Source organism: Phalacrocorax carbo, chromosome 4 (genome assembly GCF_963921805.1).
Source record: "Phalacrocorax carbo chromosome 4, bPhaCar2.1, whole genome shotgun sequence".
In the NCBI taxonomy this organism is placed as follows: Eukaryota; Metazoa; Chordata; class Aves; order Suliformes; family Phalacrocoracidae; genus Phalacrocorax; species Phalacrocorax carbo.
The window spans coordinates 31,574,035-31,588,471 of record NC_087516.1 but is presented as its reverse complement, the minus strand read 5'-3'; the positions used below and the strand labels follow the sequence as shown (position 1 = coordinate 31,588,471).

At 41.5% G+C, this 14,437-nt stretch overlaps 1 protein-coding gene across 4 annotated transcripts in view; it reads right to left on the bottom strand.

The window, feature by feature from the left end:
* Window positions 1–144: 144 nt before the first annotated feature.
* Window positions 145–14,437, bottom strand: part of CRACD (capping protein inhibiting regulator of actin dynamics) — a 147,417-nt gene continuing 133,124 nt past the window's right edge. For all 4 annotated transcript variants that reach the window (XM_064449479.1, XM_064449478.1, XM_064449480.1 and 1 more), the window contains 4 exons: window positions 9,924–12,972; window positions 7,129–7,319; window positions 5,869–6,040; window positions 145–3,050 (listed from right to left, as the gene is read on the bottom strand). In XM_064449479.1, the coding sequence (XP_064305549.1) occupies window positions 2,890–3,050; window positions 5,869–6,040; window positions 7,129–7,319; window positions 9,924–12,972 (3,573 nt within the window). In that variant the 3' untranslated portion in view covers window positions 145–2,889. The remainder of the gene's footprint in view (window positions 3,051–5,868; window positions 6,041–7,128; window positions 7,320–9,923; window positions 12,973–14,437) is intronic.

Sequence of the window (14,437 nt, the reverse complement as noted above, 5' to 3'; positions counted from 1 at the left end):
TGTTGCTTCATCACGTCTGGCTTCTCCATTTTATCGTTAGCAGACATGCACAGCCAAGACACTTGTAGCACTGTAAAAAGTTCTATTTATAAAGCAAACCTGAACTACATGGTTAGCAAAAGGAGGCACAGAATCCATACATCATTGGTTAGATAATTTTGACTGGGTTATAGTTTAATAAGAATTAAAATGACATTAGTATAATAAACAATTGCACTTTAAAACATTTGAAAAATTAAAAAAGTACACAACAAATACCCCACAATTATACATCTTACAGCTTTTATACATTACTATATGAACATAGAGGTTAATCGTATATAACCTTGTCAGAAGAAATGGTATTTTGTGTGTATAAGTTACAAAAAATTGAGACAATATACTACATAGTGGTTTGTTCGGTTCTCAAAACATTTTTGCTGATTTAAACTCGGTAGTAATGTTTTGGTTCTATTTTTACACATTTCCAACACTATCAGAAATGGTTGCAACAAAGCTAAAGCAAAGTCACACTTCATTGGTATTTAGTGCAAATTTTTGTTAATTTAACATGAAATGTCACTGTTGAACATGTACACTTTAGAAATGTTTCCACCAAATACTGTACATAATACAGTTTCCATTATTACACTAGATACCTTTATGGTTGAAAAAAAACCTCTGCTTTGAAGCTTTAGATTAAGACAATCCTTAATGAAAGCTCTATTCTATGTGCTATAAATGTACTGTATTGGAAAATTGCATCCTTATGTCATGCACAATAGCACCTAATTTTGCTATGCTTTTCAGAATACCACTATCTTCAATTCTTTAATCCCGATTTACTTCACCTTCTCTGTATTTCTGCCTGGCTCCTTCTCCCAGGAAATAATCATAAAGCTGGATTTCAGGCAGTTTAGTTCTTGTAATTACAAATACATACTGCAGGCTTATAAACTCAGAAAAAGTGCAAATTTAACTTAAGAAGCACTAATTCATGGTGCTAGCAGAGCAAAAATAATTATGGGCCCAATTCTTCAGATAAGCTCACAGAGATTTGTCTTTGAAGGTGTTTGTTAAGTGGGTGTTTTTGGTTTTGGATTGTTGTTTCCCCACCCCCCACCCCACCCCCCAAGCATTTGAGAGCATCATTGCCCCATCTCTGTAGAAACCATTTTACATACTTATATTAAGGGTAAAAAGTTACTTTAGAGATTCTGGATTTAAATACAAAACTGATGGCTTAAGAGACCCAAGAAACCCATCTTGCTGCTGCACATTTATTCAATCTAACATGTCTGTTGTGTTTGTGCTACTGTAACCATGATACAGAACCGCTGTTTTCTGTTTGGTGGGAAATGGTGTATTCAAATAATGGCTTTTACTGACAGGCCCTTTTTGATTCTTGCAACGGGAGGATATGGCGGGTTTCATTCTGTTTTCTGCATAATTTAAAGTGCTGCTACTCATGCTGCATACAGCAGTTTGGCTAAAATACTTCCATGAACCATATGTGGTATTATTCTATAATGATGCAGTGTCTTCTCATGAAAATGTCTCCCTTTATGATGGTGTAGGCTTAAAGGTTCCTTTGAGCCTTATGGTTATAAGGAGGAGACATTCAGATTTGTTACAGACTTCCTTGTAAGACAAGCTTGAGTGTGTTACAGGTTTATTTACTAGGGTGACTTTTTAAAATGTAGACCTAGCTATTTCTGTGGGGTGTTGAGGACAGTAAAAATTTTATTACGTTATGGACTTTATCCTTTTTGTAAGAGGGAGGGGGTGAACATTTCTATTTTAGTTACAAGAAGTAATAAAGTGTTCAATTGCCACAGCAGATACCTGAGATGGGGTGAGTAAACTTCTTTCTGAAGTGTTCTGGCTGCACTGGTCAAAGTACAGGAAGTTATCTGAACTACCTGAAGTTGCACGCGGAGTAAAGTCATGAAGAGTGCAGAGTTAAAACTCTTGAGACTCTCACTGACTTAGCTTTCAGTTCTCAGTTAACTTCAGTTCTGCAAGTCTTATTTCTGTGGGAACTTACTGAGACTAATTCTACAGCTACATGAGCACAGAAATAGTTTTGCTTATTTTAGGTCCAGTTGACTGATTTAAAGTTGTAATCTGCAATCACTGTCTCCAAGCATCTTGAATATGGCCAAGCCCAAAGAGTGATGCACTTGAATGACTTGAAGAAACACTGACTCCCTGGCTTCTTTCTGAAGACTTTCTGACTTCTGTTTAAACAACTTTTTTTGTTAAGCAAGATGAACTGTTTTCTTCCTTGGAGCGAGGGAACATAGACATAGTGTGTTAATCCTATGATGAAAGAAATTACCTCAGCATTTGGATGGTACAGTCTTTCTACTTATCATTTGCAGGTGGAAAGATCTCTCCCGAAAGACTTCATTGGGGAAGAAGCTTTCAAATAACAGGTAGAACTGGCAGTTCATACAGTTTAACACTTAAAAAAATTTAGGAATAAGACAAGGGAACATGCATCTTGCCTTCATTTTCAACAATGGAATGTTGAAAAATAATTTCTGAGATCTCCACTTAAGTGTAGAGATCTAAAATTCCAGAACCGAATACTCACAGAACTTAAGGAGCTTCTGAACTAAAGTTCTGGTCCTTTTTATGATGCTCACTAAAATTTACATCCAGTATCTGAGCATTCTTAAATTTTTGGGAGAGTCTGGCTCTGAAATTTTTGCCAAGACCTCATTTAGCTATTTGTCGAAGCAATGGAGTATATGATTTGAGTAGACTTTACAGTGAGCTAGAGCAAAATGGTAATCAGTTCAGTTTTCAGTCCTTCAGTACATGCATTTTCAGTTTTGTCATGTAAAAAGCTGAATAAATAAAAAGAAAGCAATTAATAGCAATATGGAGATGTAATTTTACAGTTTACTTTATGATCTGCGGACAGTCACTCCAGGCTTTTGCTTTCCTCTTGGCTAACGCAAGCCAGGCTGGTTCCGTTGACACAGGGTTAGCATCGGGCGTAGAGAATCTCTTGGCCACCTCCTTTGCCAGTGGGGTTGATGGGACAGAATCTGAAATTTCCACTGGTTGTGGTGGTGTGGGGAGGGGAAGAGAAAAAAAAACATTAGTTGAACCCTGAACTTTGTTGCAGGATTCTAGAGATGTCGCTTCCTTTCTGTGAAGATGTTCTGATACAACACTTCATATTTATTTCCAACCGTTTTAGTTAAATCTTTTTACTGTGTTTACATGTAAGTTAGGAGGAGCCGAGTTTCCTTTTTCAGAGGTGACTTCAAGTAATGTAACTCACAAAAACAGGAACAAAATTTTCAGTCTCTCTGAGATCCAGATAAAACATTTCCAATTTGCCAGTTGTCGTCTTTACATAAACTATTTTAATTACACCTGCAATGTAGCAAACAATGGGGAATAAAGCTGGATTTTTTTTTCTCTCTGGCAATGCAGCTGTTGAACGCGTGTAACCCAGCTGTATTTAGTAGGGTTTAGTTTGCCTCTTCAGATCAGAGTTCTTAAATAAGCACAGAGAAGAAAGTAGTTCTGTAGCTTTCTGCCTCAGTTAACCACTCCCGTGAGACTACGCTGAAGAAGAAATGAACCAGTTTCTCCAATAGCTGTTTGTCACATTTTCTTTAAAACAGTGTATTTAACACAAACAGCTGCCTCAGCACAAAAATGTGTTGAAAAAGCAACTGATTTCTAACAAGCAACTTTACAGAGCAGAACTGTAGAAGTACATTGTAGAAGTCAGGTGGGAAGATTGTTTAATTCTGAGACAGTGAATGCCCTTGAAGGCAGCCTGGATAGAAACTAGTCCTGTCTGAAGCCTGTGGAGTAACTCCAGAAGTCTTAGTTACAGAATAACTGCTGACTAATTCCCCTTTACGTGTTTTAGTTTTTATGAGCCAAAAAGCTTTTTTTGTTAAACGTTCATACTCAGTCTAAGTTACTTCTAGTTGCATTTCATTTTCAGGTTTTGAATGATTTAAAAAGCTTTAAAATTGCATGGATGGCAAAAATTGTTTCTTTTTAATACATCTTTAATCAGGTATTTTTAGCTATAAGTAAATGAACAGTAGTAGCAGCTATCGCTGTAGACAGATGCTTTGAAAAGCTAATTATTTAAAAGGTTATGTTAATTTATGCCATTTTAAAGGTTACACCCTCTTACCAGTTCCTGTTGTACAAAACTCAAGTGCAAGTCTGAAATATACCAACTTCTTAAGTTTTTTAAATGTCCTTAGAGGAGGACTCAGCACTTTCATTTTAAACATGTTCTAGAGCCTGGTCTTCTGCCTTAAATGCTCTCCTCATTGTGGGGAACCCAAAGCAGTGTCGTCATCCATAATAAAGAAGCCAGTAATCACATGGAAATCCAGTCACCATTTCCTTTAGGGCCTGCACAGGTCTGTGCTTTCATGTTAGGTGATGCAAAATTGGTAATTCCTCCTGAGTTTCCTCCTGAAACTCATTCTAGTGCAGGCAGACCAACCAAGGCCCTTCTTTGATCTAATTTGGCATCATCTATTGTGCTAGAGTCTGATTTTTGCTAGAATTGACCACGTACAGCATAAAATCACACTACTGAACCTTTCAGGGTAGGGCTGCACTAGGGTCCTGGTGTAGGAGCGCTGCAAAGCTGCTCCAGCTGCCCCCCCTCCAAAACCAGTTTGGACACTGGCAGCAGGTTAACGGGGAGCATGGAAGTTTGGGGCAATCTGTGTGAGATCTTGGAATGCTTTGGGTTGGAAGGGACCTTTAAAGATCATCTAGTCCAACCCAAGATGTTGCAAGGGAAGTTCTCAGGGATAGCTGCACCGGTATGCAGCTGCTGAGCCAATGGAGGACGGGCATGCAGGAGGTTGTTCAGCTTGGACCAGTCTGTAACGCAGGAGTAGCACTGGTTTAGTCTTTGCTATTACAGATCAGATAAGTTCATTACCTCATTGCTTTCAACAGTTGCATTCTGTAATTCTTGGCTTGGAGTGGTGCTGACAATCCACATATCAGCTGAATCTTTACTTTCAAAAAAGCCTACGCTATTTACTGTGCTACTTGTACAAAGGATTCTTTGACGCCTATCTGTACTCTTCTACAAAAACTTTTGCCTAGGACTGATGCTGGCTAGGGAAATATTCAGCAAGTCTCTGTTTCAACAATCACACCACTCCAAATATTATGCCCTTTGGGGAAGCCTTTTGCATATATAATTGTTTCAGGTTAAAAGAAGTGACAAAGGAGTAGGTTCTGGTTCCAACCTTCCATACCAAATACTTGACTGGGAGGGAGAAGTCCTAAATTCAAAGTGACACTACCTTCAACTGAATTGGTTAGTTTTTGCATTTTTGAATGAAACGAGATTACTCATTCCAAATATTCTGGGGTGAGTATTTCTTCTTGGCAAACTGGGAGGTGCAGGAATACGATATGCTTCATTTCCTACTCAAATACACTTTGTAGAAGTTAGGTTTATCATCCCCACTCCGTGCTAACCCCCAACCTGGAGGGGAACCATTACCGCAATTGCCATTTACAGTAAATCAAATCCCTCTAATGTGCATTAGTCATGTTCCAAAAATACTGCTGGATATGAGTTGGGGAGATAGCCTAATTTTTTTAACTTCAACTAGGAAATGCAGCGGTGCGCCTTGATAACCTGGGGAACCTGGTAAAAAAATACCTGTTAAAATTACATACTTCCAGTGTAATGGCCAGCACATGAAACTGGGACAAGTTGTGGTGTTCCATGCTGAAAGCAAATGCATTTGTAATTCTAGGGGATATATGAGAGGGAAAAAAAATGTTCATTCACTTTCTCAAAAACATGCAGTACCATTTCTGATGTGCATTATTCCTAGAGTAAATCTGAGTCTGTCACTGTACCTGTCACAGAAGTTGGAAGGGTGTTCGACTTTTTTAGCTGCTCCCTTCTTTCTAGTCTTGACACAGCAGTCTCAATCTTCTTCTCCCCTTCTTGAGTTGTAGATTTCTGCAGTGTGCTTGTTTTGCTGCTGCTGCTGCTGCTTTTATTATCTGACTGGTTACTTACCGCAGCCTAGAAAAGAGAAGGAAAACTGCTAAATGAGAAACAGTCTGCGATGTAGTGGCTATGAGTAAGACATGTCACACTTCATGCTCTCGTTCATCACCTGTCCTTCCCTTAACCTTCCTTTTCGGCAAAGACTCAAAACACTCTGATACTTGTAAAACTAACGGTTATTAAACACTGTAAAAAAAAGCCCAAACCCACAAAGTTAAATTTGTCATGTTGTCATTTCAGTCAAAAGAGCGAACAGTCTGAGCCAGCCCTACCTGTTAAATACAGCACTGACACACGGTGTGCGCCTGTGGGCAACCTCACACCCACTGCTGTTTTCTCCCGCTGTAATGGCTGTAATTATGCACTTGTCCATCAGAAATTTGGGTCTCATAACAAACATCAGAATATACTTATCTACATAATATCCCTTTTTACCATCTGTGGCGTCTATATAGGACATCGCTGCTCGTGTAGCCTCACTTCCGTACTGTAAGTAGAAGTGTTTTTCTTACTAATAGAAAACCACAGAGAGTAAATAGCTATTTAGAGAACAGGAAAGATGTGATGCTTGAATTCGGTGCCTGCTTTAGGCATTTGGCTGTTTCATGTGAGAGTTCATTTCTTTCATTCATCTACATATTATCCAAATAGTACATGTTATGATAAAAATGAATTCAAACTTGCTAATATTCACCTAAAAACAAGTATTTCAGCTGTTATTCCCCAAGCATTAAATTAAGGCTTAACATCTTATTTACTCAAGCTTTGAAAGAAGCACGTTGCATACTATTCTTCTGTTCCATCACCTGCACAGTGGTCGTGCTTATGATTGTCAGTAACTACCACCTGGTATTAAGGCATCAGAGTTTACACTGAAACGGTCACACTATTCCACAGTATTTCCTCCTGGAGGTCTCAGTTTTGCAGAAGGGAACTCCTCCAGACTTTCAGACTACTTTTTACTCACCATCATTTTAGCTTTCATGAACTCTTATAAACCAACCATTTGAAAAAAAAATATCCCTTTCACATAATAAAACTAGCCAACAGTTATAATTACGGTATCAGTGTATCTAATGGGCAGGGTTCTAAAGATTGTTTACATTTTCTTTAGCCAGCTTTTCTGCTTGCTTCGCCTCTCTGGCTTGTCTCCTTTCTTCCCTCGTAGCTTGCTGCTCACGAAATCCCTTTTGCTTTTGCAGTGCTAATGTAATCCACAGTGGTTGTGATGTTTCAACTTTTTCCATCAACTTAGAGCCATCTAAAGAGTGCCTGCTCTGGAGGACTGGTTTTTCTGAAAGAAAACATTAAAAGAATTGGTTAAGTAATGCACAGCTCGTCACTAGCACAACTCCTCTACCTTGTGAAAACTCTGGAGCCAAGCCCAGTGAATGCCATGCCGGTCACAGACCTTGGTGGACTGTATGTCAATGCCTCAAAGAGTTTTTATGTGCCAAAAATAAGACCTGATTCAACACACTCATGCAGTTGTCCAACCTTATCCTCTTTTGTGAAAAAGCCTACCCCAGGCTCTTAGAGCTATTGCCTAATATAGCCTAATATATATAGCCAAATATGTAATAGCCTAAATGTTAAAAAAAGCCCAATATATCTAGCCTAATATCTAGCCTATAAATATGTACATTTTTATATATATCTGTGTATAGCCTACATATTTAAGTGACAATGATAAACATGCATTGATTGTTTACACCTCTGATGAAAGGGATCCAGCCAGTACATACTGCAGTTCCCTGGTTTTCCTGCCATATTTAAGTGAAGAAGTCCAAACTTCAGCCAGATAAAGGAAAATGAAATTATGTACTCCTAAAAATGCAGCCCCTCTTAAAAAATGTTTTGGTTTTTTTTTCTTTTTTTTAATTGTCGCTTGAACATTTGACTTTCTGTACCTGCCATGAAACTGGGGCTAGCACGCAGTATAGAGCAGTGAGGGGCAGGGAGCAGCACTGGGGCACAAAGGGGCTCCTGCAGAGCTCAGTGAGCACAGAAACCCTCAGCTGCTCCGGGCCCTGCTCTCCCAGGCCGGCAGCTGTACCTCTAACTAGTTGCCATAAATCCTCATTTAAAAATGGAAGTGAAAGGAAAAAAAGTTAAAGAACTGTAAAAAATAAGCAGCAGCTTCTCTGAGATACAATTTTAGAAGTACTTTGATGCTTGCAAAATTCAAGAATGGAAAAAATGGGGTTTCCCAATTAAATGCTGACTTCCTGCTTTGCTCTTTTGAGTGTCTTTATGCTGAAAGGGTAATTTTCAGGACACAAGGGCTTTCAGCCCTCCTCTGAAGAGCCACTATGGCTACTGTAATTGTTTGTACTACTGAAGAGTGCCTCTGAAATGCAGGCTCCTGGGCCCAGCTATATGGGGTTAGAGAATTGGCACTCTAAGGGGTCTTGGATCTTAATATTATTTAAGCTAGATAATATTCCACTAAAAACTAGAAACAATATAATGTAAATTATACAAATTACTCCTTCTGTGCTGATGACATCATTACACATGGAACAGCGAGTCCATCCTCTCACTAACTAGGTAACTGGCTGCTCACGGCTTGGACAAGTGCACTCTGCGCTGGGTTAAAAACTGGCTGGAAGGCCGAGCCCAGAGAATGGTGGTGAATGGATTCAAATCCTTTTGGCAGCCAGTCATGAGTGGTGTCCCCCAGGGCTCAGTGTTGGGGCTGGTCCTGTTCAATATCTTCATTGATGATCTGGTTGAGGGGATCGAGTGCCCCCTCGGTAAGTTTGCAGGTGACACCAAGCTGGGTGGAAGTGTCAATCTGCTGGAGGGCAGGAAGGCCCTACAGAGGGACCTGGACAGGCTGGATCGTTGGGCCGGAGCCAATGGTATGAGATTCAACAAGGCCAAGTGCTGGGTCCTGCACTTGGGTCACAACAACCCCATGCGACGCTACCGGCTTGGGGAGGAGTGGCTGGAGAGCTGCCTGGAGGAAAAGGACCTGGGGGTGTTGGTTGACAGCTGCCTGAACATGAGCCGGCAGTGTGCTCAGGCAGCCAAGAAGGCCAATGGCATCCTGGCTTGTATCAGGAATAGTGTGGCCAGCAGGAGCAGGGAGGTGATAGCGCCCCTGTACTCAGCACTGGTGAGGCTGCACTTTGAGTACTGTGTGCAGTTTTGGGCTCCTCGCTACAAGGGCAACGAAGTTGGTGAAGGGTCTAGAGCACAAGTCTTATGAGGAGCAGCTGAGGGAGCTGGGGTTGTTTAGCCTGGAGAAGAGGAGGCTGAGGGGAGACCTTATCACTCTCTACAACTACCTGAAAGGAGGTTATAGCGAGGTGGGGGGTCGGTCTTTTCTCCCTGGTAACAAGCGCTAGGACGCGAAGAAATGGCCTCAAGCTGCGCCAGGGGAAGTTTAGTTTGGACATTAGGAAAAACTTCTTCACTGAAAGGGTTGTCAGGCATTGGAACAGGCTGCCCAGGGAGGTGGTGGAGTCTCCATCCCTGGAGGTATTTAAAAGAAGGGTAGACGTGGTGCTTGAGGATATGGTTTAGTGGTGAACTTGGCAGTGATATGTTAGTGGTTGGACTTGATGACCTTAAGGGTCTTTTCCAACCTTAATGATTCTATGATTCTATGATCGCTACCAAGGAAAACACACACACACACTTCCGTTACCTCCTTGAAATTAACTTTCTTAAACAGGCCTACACTGGTCATGCTGAGTTTGTGTGTTTCTGAATTAAATTGTGGGGATGGGAAGTCCCATTCATTCAGACAAGCCTGAGCAAAGCAGTGGTACGCCACAAATAACATGTCAGGTAAAAATTCTAGCTTAAGACCAAATGTCTTCCTCTGTACCTCCAATATCTCACTTTGGAAATGCAGACAATAGCTAAATGACCTTTGACAAACACATACCTTTCTTCAGTGGCTCAGGCTTTTTGTCATTTTTTTCCCTCCATGGAATACTTATAGATGGGAAAAATGACTTCTTTTCTCTGACTTCTTCCTCTTCATGTTTGTAGTCACTGGATGGTGTGGGGTGCACTGCATTTGCTCTGTCTTCTTTTCTCCAGCCACCATCTGATTCAGCTTTAACCAACCTTTGCCCTAGCGTGTCAGCTAGGTTTGATCTGTTCATTTTAGAGAGAGGAGACGATGGTGGTGTCTGGCTGGTGGGCTTTGGAGCTAAAGCAGGTTTCTGTGGAACCGGTGACTTGCATGTTGGTTTCTCAGGAGGCGGTGAAGTACTCTGGCTGGTGGCTGGTAGCGAAGTCTCCATCACAGTAATCGAAGAGTCTTTTGAGTCTTTTAAAATACCAGGGACATTCGCTCTCCCCATGCCAGGGGATGTACTCTCTTGTGGAGCAAAACCAGAGGATTCTTTTTCACCTTCTGCTGTAACTAGTGGGTCAGGCACACCATCGAAACTATCCCCTGCACTGTACCTTTTCTTTTTCCTTTGCTCTGCCTGTTGATCATAATGGAAACGTAAAGAGTAGTTTGTCCTTCGTAACTTTATCCCAAAAGGAGAAACATTTTCTTCTCCATTTGGTGCTGGTTTATCTGCTTTTTTTGTGCTGTTATTCTGCTGATTTTCCAGAGCACCAGGAAGTTCTGCATGGGGTAATTCTTTACCTGGAGAATGAGGAAAACTCGGAACAAGGAAAGATGGAAGATCTTTTGCAAATTTACAGCCTTCTGTGTTGTCTGGCATTTCACTATGGGTTTCCATTTTCTCCTTAGCCTTTTCAGCTAAGTTATCCTTAAAAGTAGAAGCCACATCCTCCTTCAAATCAGCAGATGAGCCAGTGGTTCTTCCTATGGCCACTGTTTCATTGCCTTTTGCCGCACTTACATTCTCAGCATCTGAACTGTTTTTTGAAGCTTCTGAAAATTTCTGCCATGCTGGTGTTATCGAGAACTTTGCATTTGCAGAGAGGGTTTTCCTCAAGTTACCATGGGGAGCACCCCGTCCTCGGGGTGTCCAGTCGTCACTGTGTCTGCAGACACTTACTCGGTCTTTCTCGTTATATTTGCTGTTTTCTGCATTCTTTAGGATCCTGGAACGGATAGAAGCCCACTCAGCTAGTACGGCCTGGTTGTTCAATGTCTCTTGTGCATATTTCATTTTACTGCTGCTGGGTTTGGGATCCTGGGTTTTTTTCTGGGCCTTCTCTGGTGAAGGAATATCCACATTTTTTCTCTCTTCTGTTAAGCCAAGTAGTGATTTACAAGCTGTGTCCTTTATCTGGTTCAAGTTAACGGCTGTGCCACACAGCTGTGCTCCAGTAACCAAAATAGCTGTATGGGGTACGCACACAGATGATGGGAGTGTATGAGAGCCCTTGCTGGAGGCGTGCATCCTGCAGTCTTTGATGGATGGAGAAGAGAGTCCTGCTGCTTTCATGGGCAGGACTGGGCTCAGATTTACTTTCTGAAATATGATCTGTTTATCTCCAGAAGACACTTGAAATGTGAAGGGTCTGGATGCCATTTGTCTTTCATCTACCTCTTGCCACCTAAGTTCTTCCCCTATTCGCTTTTGTTCCTGAGCCTCAACTTCTCTCTTCAGTTTCTGGGCTAGGACTTCTTCTGCTGTTTTAGTCCTTTTTTCTGGCTGTTTGAGTTTTGGGGATCTTGATCCTTCTTGGAGCTTCTCCTCTACTGGATGACTGTCAGTCCCTCCAGAACAAAACTGATCCTTGTCCTGTTGCTGTTCCAAGGATTTTTCTTGTTGGTTTTGCTGATGACTTTTTCCTTCTGTGTCTATCTTATGCTCTTCCAGCTTGTTCCATTCTTGTTCATTTTGTTCCTTTTGCTGCTTCAGTTCATCTTGTTGCACACCCTCTGCACTTTCCATGTGCATTTGTTTTGTGAGCTTGTGTTTTCTCTGCTCTTCCCGTTTCTTTTTCTTATCCATTACTTGCTGGGGTTGTTCCATCTCTGTCTTTTCTTCTTTCTCCTTCAAATGCTGCCTTTGTTCCTCCTGTTTCTTCTGTTGTTTGAGGCTCCCATCTTCTTTCTCCTGCTTCAGTTTTATTTCAGCTTCTTGAAGCTCTTTGTCTTCTACCTCTCGTCCCTGTTTTTCTTCCTTATTTTGTTCCTTGAGTTCTTCTTGTTCCTCCAGCCAATTTCTTTCTTCTTCCTCTTGACACTGTTTTTTGATATCATGTTGCCTTAATTCTTCCAGCTCTAGCCTCCTCTTCTGCTCCTCCAACTCCCATCTCTGTTTCTCTTGCAGATTCTTGCACCTCTGCTCTTCCCATTCCTGATGCTTCTGCTCCTCCAGCTCTTGTCTCTGTTGCTCCTCCCGTTCCTGATGCTTCTGCTCTTCCAGGTCTCGTCTCTGTTGCTCCTCCCGTTCCTGGAGCTTCTGCTCTTCCAGCTTTCGTCTCTGTTGCTCCTGCTCTTCCAGCTCTCGTCTCTGTTGCTCCTCCTGTTCCTGGAGCTTTTGCTCCTCCAGCTTTCGTCTCTGTTGCTCCTCCTGTTCCTGGCGCTTCTGCTCCTCCAGCTCTCGTCCCTGTTGCTCCTCCAGCTCCTTCTGCCTCTGCTTCTCCAGCTCTTGCCTCTTTTCAGCCTCCAGCAGTCTCCTCTCCTCTTTATGGCATGTTTGCTCTTCTATTTTCAAAGATGTCTCTCCTTCAAGGAGATACTGCCTCCTCTCTTCTTCACAACGCCTTCTCTCCTGTTCTTTTTGCATCTGCTCAAGTTCTTGGCACCTTTGTTCTTCCATTTCTCTTTGTTCTTCCATTTCTACAATCTGCCTTATCCTTTCAGCCTCAATGACCCCCCAGTGGTCTTCAATTCTTTTCTGCTCTGCCAGCTGAACCTGTTTCTTCTCATCTCTGTTCTGGATTAGCTTGTCTGCTATGATGTGTCCATTATAACCTGGGTATCCATCCCCATACAGCTGAGTTTCTAGGTCCTCTGGCTCAAATTCTGTTATTGTTAAACTTTGTGACCCCTAAAATTGGGAGACAAGTTTGAAGTTACTAAATATTGCCTATTGGCTTGTTATGCTTTACACTGAACAAACAATCAGTTGCAAATGCAAAACAACCTTTTTTTTTTTTAATTATCTAGATCCAGAGCCAACACACCCACCCCAATTTATGGATCACATCATCATATATCCCATGCCTCTCACCTATTCGGATGTTAGCCATTAAAAGTAAGAAAATGTCCCAACAGTAATAAAAGTACAATGCTAAATATTGAATCACCATTTAGTGTACATGAGCTAATCCAGATTGAGACCTGCCATTTGAAATTTACAGAAGCCTGAGGAATACACCACAAGTCTCATATGCCTATTCTACTACTTAGAACTCCATCCTTTAAGCCTGAAATAATTAACAACTGCTTAAGGGCATTGTTTTGCCAGTTCTTTCATAGCAAATCTAGCTGTTACTTGCAGAGAGAGAGGCTGTTGCGTGCAGAAAAGAGCTCTGCAATGTTAGCCAGGAAAAAACACTGCTCAGGGAAACACAGTTTAGTTGTTTTCACAAATCCTGCACCAGGATATCTTCCTCCATTAGCTGTGCTGAGACGCCAGTTCTGTTGCAGGAACCGTGGGACCATGTATGGACAGAGAACCTAGAGCTCCCCAGCAATACCGTACTGGACTGTACCGAGGCAGGTACTATCTGCTGCTGCTGGCTCTCCATGCCTGCCCCACAGCCCTGGCGTGTGGGTGCAATACCAGCAATAAACTGAACACAGATCTTCGTAGCTTACTCCTTGTCTCTGTAGCAACATGGTCTGAAGATGAGCTGCACCTGAAGAGTGCTTCACAGCACCTTCCTCAAGGAAAACATCTCAGCTATAGTCCTAACTATCGTTCATTGAGCCGTCATTTGGCTCCAGTTAAACATTCTGTATAAGCATTCTGTTTAAATTTAATTTCTTCATTGCAGGAGTGATAAATGCAAGTACAATGGTGCAGAAGAAAGGACTGTGGTCTCTCCTGAACCCTGTATTAGTTGAATAGTCTTGTCCCAATAACAAGCACTGATGAGATGTTAGGATAAAAAACAAAACAGCCATGCAGGAAGTGTACAATGCGAGGATTTGATAATTCACTCTAACTGTAGCAAGAGCTACGTAACTTAAGTCTTATTCTTTCTTATAAGACAATGATATTGTCACTGACAGAACCCATGCCAATTTTAGCAAATCTGTTTTTTTTCCCAACCAAATTTTGCACTGTCATCTGATTGCCTATACCAGAGCAGCTTCAACAATGGCAGATATCCTTCAGACCTTTATGACCTACATTTCTTACTAGAAAAAGTAGAATCAGGAACCTCTTCTAGTGTAAAAACCCAGTGGAAGTACCTCACGTGTAAGTAGTATTGATCTCAGCTGGCCATATTAAAACTTCTTTGCATTTTTTTCTCCAGATAGGTTTTCACCTTTAGATCTCTATC